This window comes from Aspergillus lentulus, assembly GCF_001445615.1.
Source record: "Aspergillus lentulus DNA, contig: Alt08, strain: IFM 54703, whole genome shotgun sequence".
Taxonomy (NCBI): Eukaryota; Fungi; Ascomycota; class Eurotiomycetes; order Eurotiales; family Aspergillaceae; genus Aspergillus; species Aspergillus lentulus.
In genome coordinates this window covers 234,517-253,643 of record NW_028322118.1, presented here as the reverse complement: position 1 = coordinate 253,643, position 19,127 = coordinate 234,517, and the positions used below count along the sequence as shown (strand labels likewise).

Genomic DNA, 19,127 nt, shown 5'->3' with positions numbered 1-19,127 from the left:
GATAAGGGAGCTAAACTAGACTCGCAAAGTTTTTTCTAATTATATTAAAGGATCTTAGACCCTGTGAACTGTTGGTTATAATGTTGCAGTTTTATTAGTTTAGTAGCACTAACCCACAAGTATTTGCTTAGTAATATTACGAATTTCTATAGAAATTTTGATATCACTAGATAACCTGAATTCTAGTCTATATTTATATGAAATATTAATTCAAAGTACCTAGTGGTTGCTAAAATATGAGGGAATAATCATGTCTGTTATAATTAGTACGAGCGTGTTCGTGGTTTATATATACATTATGCATCAACCATCAACCCACTCCACTATGGTTTAAGAATAATCTTTAAACCACCACCTATCCACCTTATACATATTGAATCGAAATTTTACCCGAGGAAGCATGAGATCGGTTCATCAGGAGAGCGACACAGATCCACTATCAACTGCACAAGTCTCTGATGCAAGGACTGCGCCCGAGGCAAACCCATCATATTGGGGTTCACACATAATTGGACGCTCAGAATATCACCGAAGGGCTCAGTAAAGATAAAAAGTTCAGGACCAGGACGGAAATATCCGTTCGGCGAAAACGTGGACTGGAAGTCCCCCAGTGGCATCGTATGGTTCAGGGGGATATTTTGATGCTGGACAATGCTATTAAAGTCGGTCCCACTCTGCCAGTCCGTACAATGGTCAATGATCTCCTGCAGCTCAATGTCGTCATGTTGAACAGACTTTTGGTATTGTGATTGTGCGTGCTGGAGGAGGTCACGGCCCGTCCATGACTCTTGGAGCTGGATGCGCGCAGGAATGAAATTCAGACAACAGCCCAGAATTCGGTCGATGTCAGGCAGAGGAGAACTGCGGCCGTTCACCGTTTGGCCGAAGACGATGTCCCGCGCCCCTCTTTCCCGGGCCAACACCAAGCTCCAGGCAGACTTGACTACACTGGCCATTGTAATACCCAGTGGTGGCTCTGGGGCTGGTTGGAGGTTTGTGTTTTCCCAGATGGTGTCTCCATGGCTGAGATCAGTGAGTTCACTAGGAACGTCGGTGATGCGGGTGATTGTCGAACCCTGAAGGTATTCTCTCCAGAACTGTAGGGAATGCGATTTGTCACGCAGCGCCCGGTAATAGATATAGGTCGACAAGGGCGTACTAGGAGTCAACGGCCTTTCATGATATGCCTCCTGTACGCTGCCAAACAATTCCGCTATGGACAGTCCATCCCATTGCGCATGTGAGATACGGAAACTCAGCGAATGGCGTGACCCATCAGAATGGGATATAAGCACAAAAGCGAAGGCCAACTGTCCCATAAGGGGAATATGCTGACGGTCGGCAGTCAGCAGGCGCTCCCTGACGTCCGGGATAGCCCCATCTACCACAAAGTGATGGAACGGGGTATCGACTTTGTCGATAATCACTTGCAATATCTGTTTTTCGTGTGGGACGAAAACGGTACGCAAGACCGTGAACATGTTGAAAACTTTGTCACAGGCATCGCGCAGTCGGCGAATGTCCAGACTACCCTCAATATCAAAAGTGAAGTGGTGCAGCGTAGGCCTAGTCAGAAAGAAGGACTGAGCAGCCGAGGCAGGTAGGATGTCCACAACATGGGAGTCTGATGGGATTGTGCGCCGGACGCGAAGCAGCATAGTGAAAAGCTCAGGATCTGACACAGGGCACAGCGAGAAAGGCGCCGGAGCAAACTGTTCGACTTTGCCTCTAGTTCCGGCTTTAGCTAGTGCCTCGAGCCGAGGATGAGCAAAAATATCTGCAACGACTATGTTGAGTCCTTGTTTTCGTGCAGATGCTGCAACCCTCATCGCATTGACGGAATCACCCCCAGCTTGGAAGAAATGATCGTCAACGCCAATAGTCTCCGGTTCGACGCCTAGAACATCGACCCAGATGGCGTGGAGGAGTTTTTCTTCCGGAGATGAGGGCTTGCGCTGGCCTCCTGCTGAAGGGCAGTAATCCTTTAGCTGGTCAGGGGTGAAAGCTGCTGCTAATGATTGAAGTCGCTTGCGATCGACCTTGCCAGATGAATTCAAGGGCAGTGTAGCCGATGGGATGAAGTAGGTTGGAACCATGTAGGATGGCAGGCTCTCAAACAGCTTCATACTGGCAGCCGCAGCACAGTCGCGGAACTCTTTTCCGGCGACACTAAACCCGTCGAACTGACTGGACATTTCCTTTGTTGAGCCAATGAATGCAAAAAGTCTCGGGTTGCCGTCAGGTCCGTTGCGAACCAGCTCTACCACCACGTTCCCGGCAGATCCAAAGCATCGATGAACATGGTGTTCCAGCTCCTGAAGTTCCAGACGCTGCCCTCTGATTTTAATTTGAGTGTCCTTGCGTCCAAGGATGTACAATCTGCCATCCGAGCCATATCGCACAAGATCGCCGGTTTTGTAGAGCCGGTTGTTCGATCCAAGGGAGGATCGCATGTTGTGCAACCATTGCGGGGGCTCAATGAATGCTGTTTGAGTCGCAGTCGGATTATTAAGATACTTACGACCCACGATTGGCCCTTCAATGACTAGTTCGCCAACAGCTCCAACTGGAACCAGGCGCTCGTGATCGTCTGTGTCGACGACCCAAGTTGCACAGCCGACACCCCAGCCTATTTCGCCGACGCGAGATGTTGTGTTGATATTAGGCTGGACGACCGAGCACACGGAACACTCAGCGGGGCCGTAATGGTTGATAAGTCTGACATGACCAAGCCAGCGCTTCATATCGTGCTGTGTCATCGCTTCTCCACCACAAACGAGGACCTGAAGGTCTGGAAGCGCATCCGGTGATATAAGCCGGGAGAATGATGGGGTGAGGAGGGCATGGGAAACCTGGAGAGATACCACCGTTTCCACAAAACGGTCTCTCCTCTCCACCTCGGACAGGATACATACACAGGCCCCTGTCATCAACGGCATGAGCATCTCAAAGATACTAACGTCGAATGCATAAGATGAAAACTGTAACATTCTGGCGGACGGAGTCATATCCAATATAGGGGCCTGCGCATGGATCATTGAACAGAGGGACCTATGCTCGATTATAATCCCCTTTGGCTTACCGGTAGAGCCGGACGTATAGACAGCGTAGGCGGCGTTATTTGGCCCTGGCTGCGTGGCAGCGGATAGCAGCGGACTTGACCCCGCTGGGCATAGACCGCGCCAAAGATCTTGTGTTCCTCCTACTACAACAACAGTGCTGGAAAGTCGAGCGCATCGCGCCGCCTGGGTGGGTGATGAGAGCAGAAGCGGGCTGCCCACATCTTGACAGATGGTCTCTAGCCGTTGGTCAGGGTGGCCGGGATCAAGAAGGACAAAAGCTGCCCCAGTCTTGAGTACGGCCAGAATGGCCACGACGGTCCATATGCATTTTTCGAAGCAAAGCGGAACAAAAGTTTCCGTCCCGATGCCCTGTTGTGATAGGTAGTGGGCGAGTGCGGTCGAATGAACATCTACTTCCGCGTATGTGAGCGTACTCTCCGAACTGCATACTGCAGGAGCATCGGGATTTTTGGTTGCGTGTTGCTGGACAAGATCATGTACAAGACAGTCACGGGAACTAGGCAGCACCTTGTTCCAGCGCCAGATTAAGTCCTGGTGAGGTTGACAGAAGAGGTTCACTCGGCACGCCGGAGTGTGATCATCATTGATGATCATTTTGAGAGCCTGGTCAAAGCAAGCAGCAATCAACGGCGCTTGGCTGTCGGACAGACATGAAGACCAATATCTGAGATGGACTATCGTCCGAGTCTTTTCGATTTCGACATTCAGCACAATATCATATTCCGTGGGGTCTACCCGCTGGACAAGGCGTAACTCCGTAGCGGACTGCGCATCTTGTGGGCTGGAAACTCGTTCGACAGAGATTCCGGTGTTAAACAGAGAACGTCCACCGAGTCCCTTTCGGTGGAAAATATCGGCAACGGGGTACGTTTGGTGGGCTAAACCAGCGGCGTAGTCGGCGTGGACCTGTCGAACGAGCTGTTGAAGAGTGGCGTCTTTGAGATTCACGCGCATCGTCAGCAGGTTAATAAGGGGACCCACAATCTCAGGCGCCCCATCGAACGGCAGTTCTCTTCCAGAGTTGAGGCTACCAAAGCAAACATCATCCGCCCCTGTGTAAGATCCTAGGACCAGGGCCCAAGCGAGGCCAAAGACATTTGGTGCAGTAACATTGCGATCCCGACAATAAGCTTCGATTCCATAAACTCCAGCAGCGTCAAAGACGTAGTCTTTCGCAACACCACTTTCAGTATTGACCTGTTCCGTGAGGGCTGGGAATTGACAAGGTTGAATCCCATCCAAGTACGTATCCCAAAACTCCGCGTCATCCACATGATCACGAGTTTGGATAAAACTGATGTAGTTGGAAAAGAGTGGCCCCCTCTGACTATTCAGTTGGTTCTCATATGCAAGGCAAATGTCCCGCTTCAAAAGTTCAGTTGACTTTGCATCAGTCAGGGCATGACTTATGTCCAACCGAATGTAGACCTTCTGGTCGCAGGACACATGAATTGAGAAGCGTAGTGGGGAGTGAGGGCTGGGCTGGAATTGGTCACTCTGTAGCAGTGCTCGTGTGTCATTCTCTCCACTGTGGAAAATGGGGATCTGATGGTGAGGTTCACGGAGGACGACTTGATCGAAAGCTGCGACCTCGGAGGTCGTCTCAATAAAACATGTACGTAGAGATGCATGGCGTGCCATGACTTGCTCTATAGCAGACTTTGCCCTCTCAGCAGAAGCAGTCCCCTTCTCCCCAGAGACAATCTCCCATGTCATGATAACATGATAACAAGATGGATCTTTTGCCTGGGACAAGAGTATACCCCGTTGCATGGGTGAGCAAGGGTAAATTTCCTCAATATCCTGCGGTTGTATGTTGGCACGGTGCAATGCCATCAAAAGATGGTCCAATTGGGGATAATCCAGGTCTAACATGGGAAAGTCAGCGAGGGTGTAGCTCCTCGGATGATTCCTGAATTCAGATGCCACTAGATTCAGACAGTTGCGCAAGCTAGCTGTCCATGACTGAACAGCCTGAGACGCGTTGTATCCTTGCGGGAATGTAAATGTGAAAGATAACTTTCCATCTTCGACAAAGGCGTTGATATCAACCATGGACCATCGCCTCGCGTCATCTGCAGCGTCGAAAATGCTCATAGTTTGGAGCGACTCTACTTCGAAAAAGGAGCCAGCCTGACCCAGTTGTTGTTGGTACCGTCCTCCGTAATTGAAAACAATCTCCATCTTACCAGCCGGGCTAGTCCTCTGCTTCCTTGTGTTGAAATAGTTCGCCGTAAATGCCTCTAATCCGTTTTTGTGGAGTCTGCGCCGAGTGTCCTTCACTCGGCCCACAACAGTGAAAATATCATGAGCCGCATCCACCTTGACGGGCACAGGAGCAATGGTAGTAAACCATCCCACCGTCCGAGTCAGGTCGATGCCTGAATCCCACGGTTCGCGACCATGGGCTTCGGTAAAAATGACTGGCGCGGGGCGATCTGAAAACGTCGTGGTGAAGGCGAACAGAAGAGCAGCGTGGAGCAACTCCACTGGTTGTGTACCGAGGGCCTTGTTGGCTTCGCCAAGTAGTGCCTCCGTGGTCGCGGTATCAACTTGTATCACCATCTCGCGGGCCCCTCCTATGGTATTGAGACCGTCAGAGGTCCCCCAGAAGTCCTGGAGTGCATCACATTGCGGTAGCTCTTGGGGGACTGAGAACGTTTTGTGTCCGTGGGCAGCCAGTAAACTACACCAGGTCTGGAACGACGTCGACTGTCCTTTCGGGATTGGTCGTCCCTGCAGTAGCGTCTCAAGGTCAGAAAGCAGCACGGTCCACGAAACCATATCTATCACAAGGTGGTGTGCAAGGAGAAATATGCTCTGACTTCCATTGATCTCAATCAAATCGGCGGAGAATATAGGCCCGGCGGATATGTCAAGTGCTTGCCGACTTCCCGCAAGTACTTTCTTCACCATGTCCGCCGAGGTCAGTCTATGGTGCTTGCAGCCATATGAGCCCTCAATCTCGCTGGGGATAAGCTGTTGCCACTCGCCATTTGCGTTCTGCAAGAACCGGGCACGTAGCAGCGGATGCTCTTCTGCGATTTCATGGATGGCCAATCTTAGCTGGTCGAAAGTTACAGGCTGCCTGAGGCGAAGGAACAGGTTATGATTGAATCTGTTTTGCTTCTGTAGCCCGTTTGTCTCAAAGAAGAGCTGCTGAATGGGAGAGAGGTCGAAAGGTGTGTCTAACAGATCGTGGTTGGCTAGCAGCGGGAGGTCCGATGAATTAGCAGTAGCGCCTGTTGCGATTTGGGAGATAGTTCGCAAGCGAAAGATGTCCTCTACCGTCAAATTTAGACTTAACGGGCCACCACGAGCCTGGGCAACCACCAGCATGGCCGTGATGGAGTCTCCGCCGAGTTGGAAGAAGCTTTTGTTGGTGCCGATTGCACTGACAGGGAGGTTCAATACTCGAGACCAGATTGCTTGCAACTCCCTCTCCGTGTCAGAGACGACAACATGAGAGGAGTCTACAGATGTCTCGAACTGCATGAGCTGATCCCAGGTCCGGCTTGTGATCTCTAGTGTCAACAGTTGCCGATCAAGTTTTCCGGACGGGGTCCGTGGCATCGATGACACTGATATCATTAAAGAAGGAACCATGAACTCTGGCAGTGATTGCTGCAACTTGGATCGCGCAGAGGCCGTGAGTAGGCAAAATTCCTCACTAGCAGGCAAGCAGATATCCTCTCCTGACCTTGCAGTAGCATTCTCAGAAAGCACAAATGCGACGAGAGTTGCCCTGCCGCCTGCGTCTTTTGGTGTGGCAACAATGGCAGCTACTTCCACTGCACCCTCAAACGCTTGTAGGAGGTGGTGCTCCACATGGGATGGTTCAAGCCTCTGCCCCCTCAGCTTGGCCTGTTGCCCTATTCTGCCGACGTAGCGCAGACGGCCATCTTCAGTGTAATGCACGAGGTCTTTCGTCTTATAGACCCGCTTGCTTGTACGCCCGCGAAACGCTTTAAGCCACAGGGGAGCGTCCACGAAGGCTTTCATCGTCTCCGAAGCGTTTTGAAAATAACCTGAACCAACATTCGGCCCCTCGATGACCAGCTCGCCAACAGCCCCGACGGGGAGAAGAATATCGTGATCTCGGGGATCGCAGACCCACGCCACACAACCCTGAGGATAACCTATGTCCTGCGGCTGGATATCCGCACTTCCATCAATGTGTTGAGTAGCAGAAATGGGCGCACATTCTGATGGTCCATAGCCGTTCACCAGGCGTACATGAGGAGCCCAATGCTCCACATCCGAGGCTTTTACGGGCTCGCCAGCCAACATCACTACCCTCAGGGACGGGACCTGGTCTGGTTTGACCAAACGAGCATATGATGGGGTAAAGAATGCATGGGTAACGTGGAGCTTCCGCATTGCGTGGTGTATATCGTTCATACGGTCGGCGTCAGATGGGATGCAAAGACAAGCCCCCGCCATCAACGCGCCGAAGATCTCAGCAAAGCAGACATCGAATGCAAACGAGCAGAACTGTAACAAGCGGGAGTTTGCGTCGAGGTTGATCTCCGCTCGGTATGCCAACGTTGACGACGCGAAACTGCCATGACTGACAATCACCCCCTTCGGTACTCCCGTAGACCCGGAAGTAAAGATGAGATACATCGTTGCATCCGCATCAACGGCCAGAAGGTTCAACTCCTCAACGGCACGATCCCAAGTGCTGGAGGACTCCGATGCAATAATAGGTTTAGGTCCAATCTTCTCCATAGTCGCCGCATATCGCTCTGAACAGATACCCAAAGGCGATTGCACCTGGCCACAAATTGCGCGCATCCTGTCGACCGGATACGACGGGTCCAATGCAACGATACCAGCCCCTGCTTTCAAGACCGCCAGCATTGCCACAATTGCCCAGCGGCTTTTCTCAAATAGCAGAGGTATTAGCATACCGGGTTTCGCTCCACGAAGCAGCAGCTCGTCTCGTAGTTGCGTAGAGTATCTCTCGAGCTCTTGGTAAGTGAGGTCGCCATCCCACGAAGATACTGCTGGAGAATGAGGCGTCTTCTCAGCTTGGCCCTGAACAACGCCGTGGATGGTCTGTCGGAGCTGGGGGGGAATGTTGTCATTCCACCTTCCGAGCTGAATCAGGTCAGACGGACTAATATGTTGGATCTCACGTATTGTTTTGTCAGGCGCCTCCATAATTTCATACAGGGCAAATCTGAAGTGGTCGATCAAGCGCCCCATGCGGGTAGCCGGTATCACATTTGAGTCGTACGCGACTTGGATCTCCAGTTGGGTCTCCTCCGTGTCCGGGTAACACTCCAAACACAGAGCATAAGAGGCAAACCCCCCTGGTGTCGCTGCCCCTTCCTGACAGTCCTTGAACAGTGTGAAAGAATTGGGCAAGGCATGCTGCACCGTCAAAGTGCTCTGGAACATACAGGCCGACTCAGCTTCTGGACTATACCTCTGGATCTTCTGTAGCCCAACTTGCTCAAACGGCATCATCGAAATTGACTGTGCCTGGATAGCAGCTAACGCGTCGGCGACGGTTCCGGCGGGATTTAGTACTGCCCGAAATGGCACCGTCGCAATAGTCGGACCAGACAAGGTCTCGATGCCGCTTAGGTTCGACCCTCGTCCAGTGACAGTAGAACCGAAAACAACGTCATCCGAGCAGATATTGTGCGAAATAACGAGAGCCCACGCCAGTCGAAGATGGCTTGCCAGAGTCCTGTCGCGAAGAACACGCCTTGGCAGGCCGACATTTGACCTGGAAATATGGTGTGCAGTAGGCGTATAATCCGGGGATGGAAGTACGGGAAATGGAGAAGCCTCAAATCCTTGAAACTGGTCAACCCAAAATTTCTCGAACTGTGGTGCAATATTGACAAGGTGCTCGATAAATGGAGAGAATGCGTGGTGCGCTGATGGAGGCAATGGGGACAACTGCTTCTCAATCTGCTCGAGTAGCAGTCTGAGAGACCATCTGTCACACAGGGCGTGATGAATTGTAAGAACGAATGTGGCTTGGTCTTTCTCAGTCAACAGACAGGCTCGGACAAGCCTTCTTCCGACACCCATTTGTTCCTGCCCAGCCCTGTCAAGATATGTTTGAAGTTCCTCAGCAGTGTCCCACTCGAATGATTCTTGTAGGACTGCCTGGAACAGGCCTGATGACGAAGGAAAAAGACGTGTCCGAAGAATATCGTTGAGCTCAAATACCCGTTCCCACGCCTTTCTGAATCTATCGAGATCCACATCCGGCTGAAGATGGGAGATCACACGTGCTTTATAAAGAGCAGGGTTTCGCGCAGAGAGCGCCCAGATACCCTCCTGAAGGGGTGTGCATGGATAGATATCCACGATATGGCCAGTATCCATAGCGTTGGTCGCTTCATGGATGATCCTTGGCCTATCGGCGGCGTTGAGAAGGCCAAAGGCGACCCTTTGCGACGTCATTGAGCCATTGGGCTGGCGAATGGCTACGGCGAGGTCTTTCAACACGGGACGATCGAAGACATCTGCCACCGTAAGTTCGATCTTACGGCGGCGGGCTAATCCGGCCATCTTCATTGCGGCTACTGAATCGCCTCCAAGGTCGAAGAAGTTGTCGCCCATGCTCACAGACTTGACTCCCAATACGGTACATGCCAAGTCATATACTTGTCGCTCGCTATCAGTTGTGGGTGCCTGATGTTCAGCTTGTCGGCCTGCTAGGTATTTAAGATCATCAGTCGTCAGTCCATTCGTCAGACTTGCTAACTTCCGACGATCGACTTTTCCAGTGACAGTGGTTGGAAAGGCAGCCAAAGCCAACAAGTATTGTGGAACCATATAATCTGGTAGACGAGAGTGGAGGCCCTCCAGAGCAGTATCCATTGCGCGGCTCCTTTCCGCCGTGGGCTGTAGAAATAGCAATTGACCATCTGTGCTGTCCAAAACCGCGGGCTTCGACTCGGAGGACGGCGGCATTTGGATTAGGGCCAAGAGAACCGGTTGTCCATCACGCTCCTGTGGCTTCCACAACATAGCAACAGCTTGTCTGGCTTCTGGTATCAGCTGCATTAGATTATATTCCACCTCATTCAGTTCTACCCTCATGCCGCGGATTTTGACTTGGTTGTCCGCCCGCCGAACATATGACAAAGATCCGTCTGCGGTGTAGCGCATGATGTCTCCGGTCCTGTAGACCCTGCTCCCGCCGTGCGAACTCCAGTGATTCAGCCATTTGGAAGAGAAAAACCTCGCTCGAGTCCTCTCAGAATCCCGATAATAGCCAGAAGCCAGACCAGGGCCGCGGATCACCAGCTCGCCAGCCGCTCCAACAGGCACGAGCTTATGGGGATCCCTTGGGTCAACCAGCCATGCCTGGCCATTAGCCGGAACGCCAATTGTTCGTCGTTGTCGTATGCTGGTGATTTTGTCGGAGACTGCGAAAATTCCGGTCCATTCCGTAAGGCCATACGCCTGGAAAAGCTCGAGCGTTGAGCCCCATATCTGAATCTGCGATTCATTCAGCGCCTCTCCAGCAACTAAAAGGCACTTCAAATAGGGTAGATCATGTGGTTGTAGCGAGCCAAGGACTGTTGGAGTCATGAGAGCCCAGTCTATTTTCATCTCTGTCATGGTTCCCGCCAAAGAATTCAACCTTTGCTCATCAGACAACATGCACACAGTGCCGCCAGCCACCAAGGCGCAGAATATTTCGATTATAGCCATCCCAAAAGAGAAAGAAGCGAACTGCAGTGCGCGACTGGCGGGACCCAGATGGAGCGCCTTGACATGATTCGAAATACTGGCAAAGGCTTCGTGTGATATTTCGCACCCCTTGGGCTCTCCCGTACTGCCAGATGTAAATAACACATACGCAGGGGCTTCTCCGTCCACAGGCCGTCGATAGGACGCTGTCTGTAGTTCTGAAAAAGTCGCCGATGAGATGACCATGACAGCAGGGTTTTCCCGGCCTGCAAAGAGATCCGCGCATTTCGCAGACGTGAGAATAAGCGGCGAGCGAGCCTGTTGAAGAATTTTTTCTCTCCTCTCCACTGGATATGTAGGGTCACACGGAACAAAGCCTCCCCCAGCTTTGTTGACTGCCAGAAGGGCTACCACCGCCCAACAAGTCTTCTCGAAGCACACGGTGACCAACACCCCACTCCGTACCCCACAGGCTTGGAGATGGGATGCGAGGATTGTGGATGTTTCATCGAGCTCCTGGTAGGTCCATCGGCCGTCCCAGGCATCGATGGCCAGGGCGCCTGATTGCTTGACTGCCTGGCGAGACAAAAAGTCGAATAGGAAACAAGACTGAGTTTGGAGTGGCTCGGAGCACTGCCATGACTTGACCAGTTCCTCTTGCGTCTGGGAGAACAAGTTCATTTCCCCTATTGATGTTGTCGGGTATTTCAGGATGTGTTGCATTCCTTGTGGGATAGCACTTGCAATAGCCCGCGCAAACGTCCTGGATAAACTCTTCGAGCTAAACAATAACGTCATTCGGAGGGATTCCGGCCTACAAACAATGCATATGTCGAGCCCCTGATGATGTAGGCTTGATTAGAACTGATTTTCATGTAATGACAGAATTATCACCCTACCTTTAGAATCGTGGCGAACTCAGCCTCATCCTCGCCGGCGATGCATAGCCCAGTATTAAGAAACCGATCACCGGGAACGTGCGGTAAAATCTCCCAGTTGTCCTGTTTCATCAACTCACTCGCTGGGGTTTCGGGGTGGATAAGCGCGGCATATGCTTCCCCCCGAACATATTCCTTTCCTCCCTGGGCACAGCATACGCCGTGCACAGGTTCCTTTTGAAACAGCGCGAACTTGACACGCTCACCCTCCGTAAAACTCTGGAGCGTTGCAGCCCAGACGGTCGAGAGCACCAGTGCGGGCTTAGACTGATAAAGGCTTGAACAGCTCTGTACCAACTGACTGGCCGTAGCATCAAGTTCAACAGACTGGTACGTTTCCTTACAGTTGGCGTCTTCGCCGAATCGTGGGAACAGACAGGCGAACTCTGCAACACGTGAGAGCGAGTGCGACGGGGTGTGTACTTGGAAGGTCATATTTGGTGTGAATGGATGTGGAATACTTTCAGGTAGCAGTTGATTTTCAGGTGCAATGGGGAAGTTTCCAGCTGCAGTGCAACTGGACAGTTTTATGGTATAGATTCCTGCTCCCTCTTCCCCTGCGGTCTACCTATGGCCTTAGATTACCATCACTATGAAAGTGGAGGCTCACAAAGAGGTTGTCGGCCATTCACGTAGTTGAAAGGCTAGAATCGAATGGTGACATGCATACATAATGACCTGTCAGCTGAGGAGCTCGGTGCCGATTTGTTTGCATATGCATGCTAGGTGAATCACACTCCAAGTCCGGAAGATGATCTCCTAGTGGCGATTTATTTGCATCTGCATGCTACTTGAATCTTGCTCCAACTCCGGAAGATGATCTCCCAGCGCTGATTTATTTGCAAATGCATGCTACTTGAATCACACTCCAAGTCTGGAAGATGATCTCCTACTGGCGATTTATCTGCATATGCATGCTAGTTGCATCACACTCTAACTCCTGAAGATGATCTCTCCCGGCAAAGGTCCTATTTACACTACATACGGCGTCCCTCCAGGTCAATCCAGGTACTGGTTGGCTCATTCTTACCCCTGCATGATTCAAATAGTAGACAGAACATAAAGCTGTTTCTCTTAGTTTAGACGGCCGAACCTGAAGAGGGTTTCCTTATCCCATGATCTAAAAGTGTTTCTGAATGCAATGTCCCCCATATCTTTATTCATTTGCAACTTGAAAGAGTCCCTCATTAAAAACCGGCAACACCGAAACAGGAAAAACACATTCAATTTGCATTTACTTCAGAATCCTTTTGATCCTGTATCTTCTTGTTGAACACATCACACTTCTGTATTATATCGAGCTAGGTCCATTACGTAGACTTATTTTTGGGCCTTTTTTTCCTTTTTTTCTTAGTCTCATTGTCTCATTGTAAAGTGGACCTTGAATGACGTGATTCGGTTGATTATCAGGCATACTTTAGTTCCTTTTGACGAAGCTCTCCAAGATCCTGGTCCCCCTTGCAGACAGCATGCAGCCACAATTGCTTTTTGCATCTTCAGCTGAGTTATTATAACGTAAATGTACTGTGGCTGACTACTACTGACAAACATTCGCAAGTTTAGCAGCTAATAACAGTGCCTGCCACGTCATGCAGAACCAACAACCAAGCACGAGACGAATTGGTTGGTGCAATGGTCACGAATAGGGGAGCCGCGGGCTTCAATAGAATGCATGTTTTATCAATAGTCCCTGGTATCGCGGGCTTGGCTGGTGACATAGAGTGCCATGGAAAATATCATACAGTATTGTGTTGGGGAGAATAGAATACCAGGAGATTGAACGCGTGGTAAAAAAAAATTTCCAAACCCGCGTGCTCTTGACCTGTGACAGCTGACGATCTGCAAGGGATAGTATTATATTGAAGAGCAATGCAAAAACTAATGTGACTCCGGAGATGGAGAAATCGACAGTGCATACGCGCGATCTGAAAAGCATGTCCCGCAACATAGCAGTGATGGAAGAACTATATACAAGCTGAAAGACGTATATACGTCATGGATCTCACAGGTTGGTATCACAGCGCTTAGTATTGTCTGAACTTATATATGTAGAGATCAAACAAGAAACTTGGGAGTGGTGTGCCTTTCATCTACCAGTGTCAAGTTACCAACCTCATCTATTGCCTTCATTCCCTTACACCCTCATACCTCTCTTTTGCTCAGAGAGTCTCAACATGACATTCACATCTTCCGCCCACAAAGGGACCACCGCCCCTGAGGCCCAGGGTGGCACTGACTCGAGGCCCGTTAAGTCGCCGGACGCACCATATCGGTCCCTTAGCAAGGCAATACTTTTCCAGAATATGGACCAGCACCGCTATTGGCATCGTGTCGCCCCTATGCTTAGTCGTATGTTGAGTGATGGAAAGTACAATATCGACCTACAATACCGATACCTATGTCTCTACTCTCAGCTTGTGATTCCCTCTCTTGGACCCTTTACCAGTAGGGGCAACGACAGCGGCTTTTATACATGTACTCTTGGCGGTTATGGGCCGGTTGAGCTCAGCCAGAACTTTCAGGCATCGGGGTCAACCGTACGGATTGCGTTCGAGCCGACCAGTTATGCTGCCAGCACGGGCGCAGATGTCTGTAACCGACAGGCCGTACATGCGTTCTTGTCCAATCTGAAGCTCCTTGACCCATCATCCGTTAACCTCTACCTCCACCATTCCCTCAACAACCAGTTGACGTTGACGGACGCAGAAGAGCAGCAGCTCACACCAGCCGACATTGCCAAATTCGAGGTCCGAACGCAAAATATAATTGCGTTGGACTTCACAAAGTCAGGCATTGTCGCCAAGGAGTATTTCTTACCAATCGTGAAATCGCTCGTGACGGGACAATCCGTCGCCAAAATTTGCTTGGACGCTGTTCGCAAATCCACACCTGACGCATCATTAAGCGATCTGTGCCAACTCGTTGAAGACCACATTGAGGAAAGTGAGACCCCAGCAGCTTTTCTCGCCTGTGACTTGGTGGACCCGTCACGCACGCGGTACAAGATCTATATACATGACTCGGACGTCGCATTGTCACGGGCGGAGCACCATTGGACTCTTGGTGGAAGACTCCAAGGAGACGACATAGCCCTCGGACTCGAAATTTTCCGCGAGCTATGGGTGGAACTTGGCATTGTCGAAGGACGACGCAGTCCCCCAGGCACCTCGGCAAAACATGGCGACCCCTCGAGCCTGTTGCCTCTGATGTACAATTACGAGATGAAGCCGGGCCACGGTAACCTGAAACCTCAGCTGTACCTCCCGTTAACTGGGGTACCAGAAATGCAAGTTGCAAGCGTCTTGACGGCTTTCTTTGACAAGTATGGCATGCAGGACCAAGCATGCACATTCACAAAGAATTTACAATCCTACTAGTAAGTACATTCGTGCCGAGTCTCCTTCGATCGCTGCTAAAATTCTGATTCTAGTCCCGGCTGTGATCTCAGCACCGCCACCCGGAAGCAAGCATGGCTGTCTTTCTCTTACTCGGCTCAGAAGGGTCCCTACCTGTCTATATATTACCACTGGTAGGTCCAGTACGGGGCGATAATATGCTGGAAGGAAAAGAGGTGCAGGGTTGTCTACCGGACAATAAATTGGAATCAGATAACATACCTTGTTGACTTGAAGGATAAAGCCGGAAATAGTTCAATTGAAATCATGCCATTCAAATGCTTCAAACATTAGTATTTCCAGTCTGGTTCAGGATGTGCGAATTACGGACGTCTTAGTAGAACGAGGATCGCCATGTCAGCCCTGTATCTATTTACGGATGATGACGCTTCTTCAGTCGAAGAAAGAATGACAAATACTTGATTCATCTCTAACCCAATGGCCAGATCCCAGAGTTACAGGTAGAGTTGAGAACTGCACTAACGGATTGCGAGGCATTGCCTGGGGAGAAATACATGTCACATTGCACTGCTATGCCCTTGGGTAGAGCACCCACAGTAACGCTAGTAATAATATCTATCCCTAATAGAATAAAATAAACGCACAACAACGAGAACTCCCTCACGCACTAATATACTGAGGAAGAGGCCTATCTGGATGCGTTCTAGAGAATTGCTGACTCCACCTGGTCCTCCGCCGTGGCCTGTTGCTACTGCTCATTCGTGTCTACTTGCCTAATGCAGCCAACCCAGGTGATGCGATGTGACCATGTTGCAGTCCAAAGGTTCGTCATCATACATATTCTCACCTCAGAATTGGATGGTTCTTTTACAAGAGACGCATCACATTTGTTTTCAAGCAAGCAAAGCAATTTGAGCCTGTTTGGGATTGCTTCTGCTTGCGAAGCCCCGTACCTGCTTTGATTGAGCGTCCAGTCACAGCAGTAGTACTTTGTCTTCATTACATGGCCAAAAACTATGGAATAAACTAAACAAATTTAAATAATAAAAAAAAGGAAAAAGAAAAAAAGAAAAAGAAAAGATTAACGGAATGGTGCTGCCTCTAGTTATCGATCTATCGATGACTTCGATCCCAATATCCACTTTGCTCAGCTATGGGGGTAAGCCCTTTGGAGCATTCCATATAGAGGTATTATGGCCAGTAAGAATCCAGATGCATGTACTTGGCCCAAATGCTATCCTGTTCCAACCGCTGAAGTACCTCATCAGAGAACGATACCTGAACTTCCCATGCTGATTCTGAATCGGTGCGTTTAGGCATGATGAAGACAGCTCCATCGGTTGCGGAGTCGGGATTCCTAACATGCTGTGGTGTCCCAATCTTCGATCCAAAATCGGCGTCGTAGAATTTCATGCCCCGCCAATTACTCATGTAGAAATCGGCCACGTCAAATGAAAAGATGACGGGAAGTCTTTCGTTTTGAACATAATGAAGAAGGCTCCGGATATAATCGTTGTCCATGCGGCTGAGCCCACTGCGAATACCATACGCCACACGGCAGAGGGTTGTCATCCATTCATGTGAAGCAAAGGTTTGAAGAGGTTGGGTGACCAACATGAGGATGGCTGCGTTGCCTAGATACGACGTAGGAAGCGCAGGTGCGACGCGAGGACGAATGTCGACAGGTACTCCGGCGTGCACATGTTCGGGTTGTCCCGCCTGGGGCCTCGAATGAGAGCTGCAACCATCTGCCAGCCCAGGATATCGTGCACGGTTCAGTGACAACCAGATCAGAGCGATAACCACGTCACTACTGGAAACCCACGGCTCGTCATAATGAGCTTTTCTCCCTCCAACACTCTGGCCCTCATCAGCGAGTAGATGAGGGAGAAGCTCATTGCAGCGCCCTTTTAGCGCGTTGACGTCCGTTGCTGCGATATTGAAGGTCCTCGTGCGGATGGAGAAAGAATCGTTGTGTACGTCCTGTGTCATTCTCCCCCATTTGGCGTAAAGGTCCTTGTGTACCCGATACTCTGGGAATTCTCTTTCACCGATGTTAGCTGGCAAGCGCTGCAAGAGCATTTCTTTGCCCAGGTCTTGCTCGGCAGCATATGATGACATGTCGACGTCCTTCCCTTCCTCCACTTGACGACAGCAATTCGCGAACAATACTATCGCCATGCCCATTCCGGTGGCGTCCATGACCATGTGGTTTGCAGCGACAGATAGAAGCACTCCGTCCGGATGCAAATTAGCTTGGATAACCAGTATAGGACAGGGCCGCGCTATATCCGGTACTATTCCTATCGGCATGAATCGCTCTTCAAATGTAGCCTTGTCTTTGCTCGCCTCCAATAAAGCTTCTCGCATAGGCTGGCCATGTTCCTTAATTCTCAGGAGCCGATCAAGATCGGATGAACTAGCCGGCTGGATCTTGACGCTGTCGAGGTTATCACAACCCACCGGTATAACGACCTCCTGAGATAAGAACGGTATCTGGGCCAACAGGCGTTCGAACCCCCTTCGAAGAAAAGTCGGACATTCACTTGCTTTATCTGTATGGAAAGCAAGCTGGCAACGCGTGTATGCACATCCGAAAAGCCGGTCGACAGGAGTAAGAGAGTTTAAAGGCTTGCGCTCCATACATAGCGCACTCGACATGGTTTCTGCCGATGCAAATGGGCACGCCTAATGAATAGGAGAATTGCAAAAGAACTCACTATGCTCAAGAATAGATATGGGTTAACGGTACAATGGGTCAATGGGACGAGCTAGAACTATGAACGGTAGAAGGGGAAGGATGAGTATGTATCGCTGGATCATCGGCTTGGATATACGAAGACCGGGAGCTAAATTAAGCAAGGGTGATGGCATAAATTCCTCTCCTTGCATGTGTATGCAATGAATAAACCATCAGACGATGATAGCCCATACAGCTTTTAGCCACCTGTGTAGATCAACGAGTCAGAATCTATATGTAAAACTATAATAAATGATGTTTCTTTTCTCGGCTGGTCTCGAGACCTAATCTATGGTACCGAGGAACGCTGCAGATCTACGCGGCCAGTGCTAGGGTAGACGACTTCTCATCAGGAATGTCCCTACATCGAAAGGATGCTGCTTAGAGATCAAGCGCTTGTGGCATATAATATATTAAAGGTTATTCTAAATGACATATGCCTGTCTGCTGAGAATTTGGTTAACTACTACTCCTGCTGATTAATGAGTGGCCTATGTGTCTAGGAATCAACTTACATGTAATGAAGCCACGACACGGAGTGTTTATCCAGCATCTTCCGGGAGAATGCATGGTGCTGATGCATCTCTCGCGCTTGGCTCTCAAAGATACGAGAGATAATAGGCTATGCATGACACATTCTATCTCGGTGATAGATACTTATAACTCTTGGATGAATTAACTATACATACTGACAGTTTTCCAGGTGCTTCAGTACACTCAACCAACTGATCTAGCAAATTTGGATTATCACAGTGTATGTGGTCTTGAATACGTATGAAAAGGGCGAGGGAAAGCGGGATGCTACTTCCATAACCCACGCCACACCCAACATCCAGGCCTCAGGGTCATATAATGACAACGCTAATTTATTACAATAGGAGATAAGCTTGTTTCTTTCGCTATTCATTAGACCTTCCACTATTTGTTGCGCTCTTATACGAATGGACTGCATTAAGAATAGACTGTATAAGATGTATGGCGCTGTCCTCTGCGTTTGTAGTTTGCGACATGCTGATTGATAAGCTTGATGGAAAAGCGGTTCGGGTACCAGATGGAGGTAAATGACAGAAAGCAAGATGAAATTGAGAGGATGAGAGTAAAGCAATCCTGTCTCGTCACGTCCATTGATGATTTTGTCCGTCTCTGAAGTCATATGCCAGAATCCCAGTCGCTTTGATGCCTGTCGAGCTGATGTAAATTCCTAATGATCACCACCTGCGAGCTAAGTCTCACAGGCTTTTCGTGAGACATCCAAGCTGTCTTGGGTGCCTAAATGTAAAGGACACTAGCATACATACATACATGCATGCACGTGAAGCTGCATATATGCATGGGCCATCTA

The 19,127-nt window shown here is 50.0% G+C and overlaps 3 protein-coding genes across 3 annotated transcripts; 1 reads left to right on the top strand and 2 right to left on the bottom strand.

Moving 5' to 3' along the window:
• Positions 1–386: 386 nt before the first annotated feature.
• ALT_3352 (nonribosomal peptide synthetase 12) lies at positions 387–12,124 on the bottom strand (the record flags this gene model as incomplete). The annotated part of the gene is made up of 2 exons (XM_033556632.2): positions 387–11,591; positions 11,651–12,124. The coding sequence occupies 2 exons, from the start codon at positions 12,122–12,124 to the stop codon at positions 387–389; spliced, it is 11,679 nt and encodes a 3,892-aa protein (XP_033412523.2).
• A 1,739-nt stretch (positions 12,125–13,863) lies between these two features.
• ALT_3351 (tryptophan dimethylallyltransferase) lies at positions 13,864–15,222 on the top strand (the record flags this gene model as incomplete). The annotated part of the gene is made up of 2 exons (XM_033556634.2): positions 13,864–15,065; positions 15,120–15,222. 2 exons carry the CDS (start codon positions 13,864–13,866, stop codon positions 15,220–15,222), a joined length of 1,305 nt encoding a protein of 434 aa, XP_033412525.2.
• A 1,014-nt stretch (positions 15,223–16,236) lies between these two features.
• Positions 16,237–17,706, bottom strand: ALT_3350 (uncharacterized protein; the record flags this gene model as incomplete). The annotated part of the gene is made up of 1 exon (XM_033556635.2): positions 16,237–17,706. One exon carries the CDS (start codon positions 17,704–17,706, stop codon positions 16,237–16,239), a length of 1,470 nt encoding a protein of 489 aa, XP_033412526.2.
• Between the last annotated feature and the right edge of the window lie 1,421 nt (positions 17,707–19,127).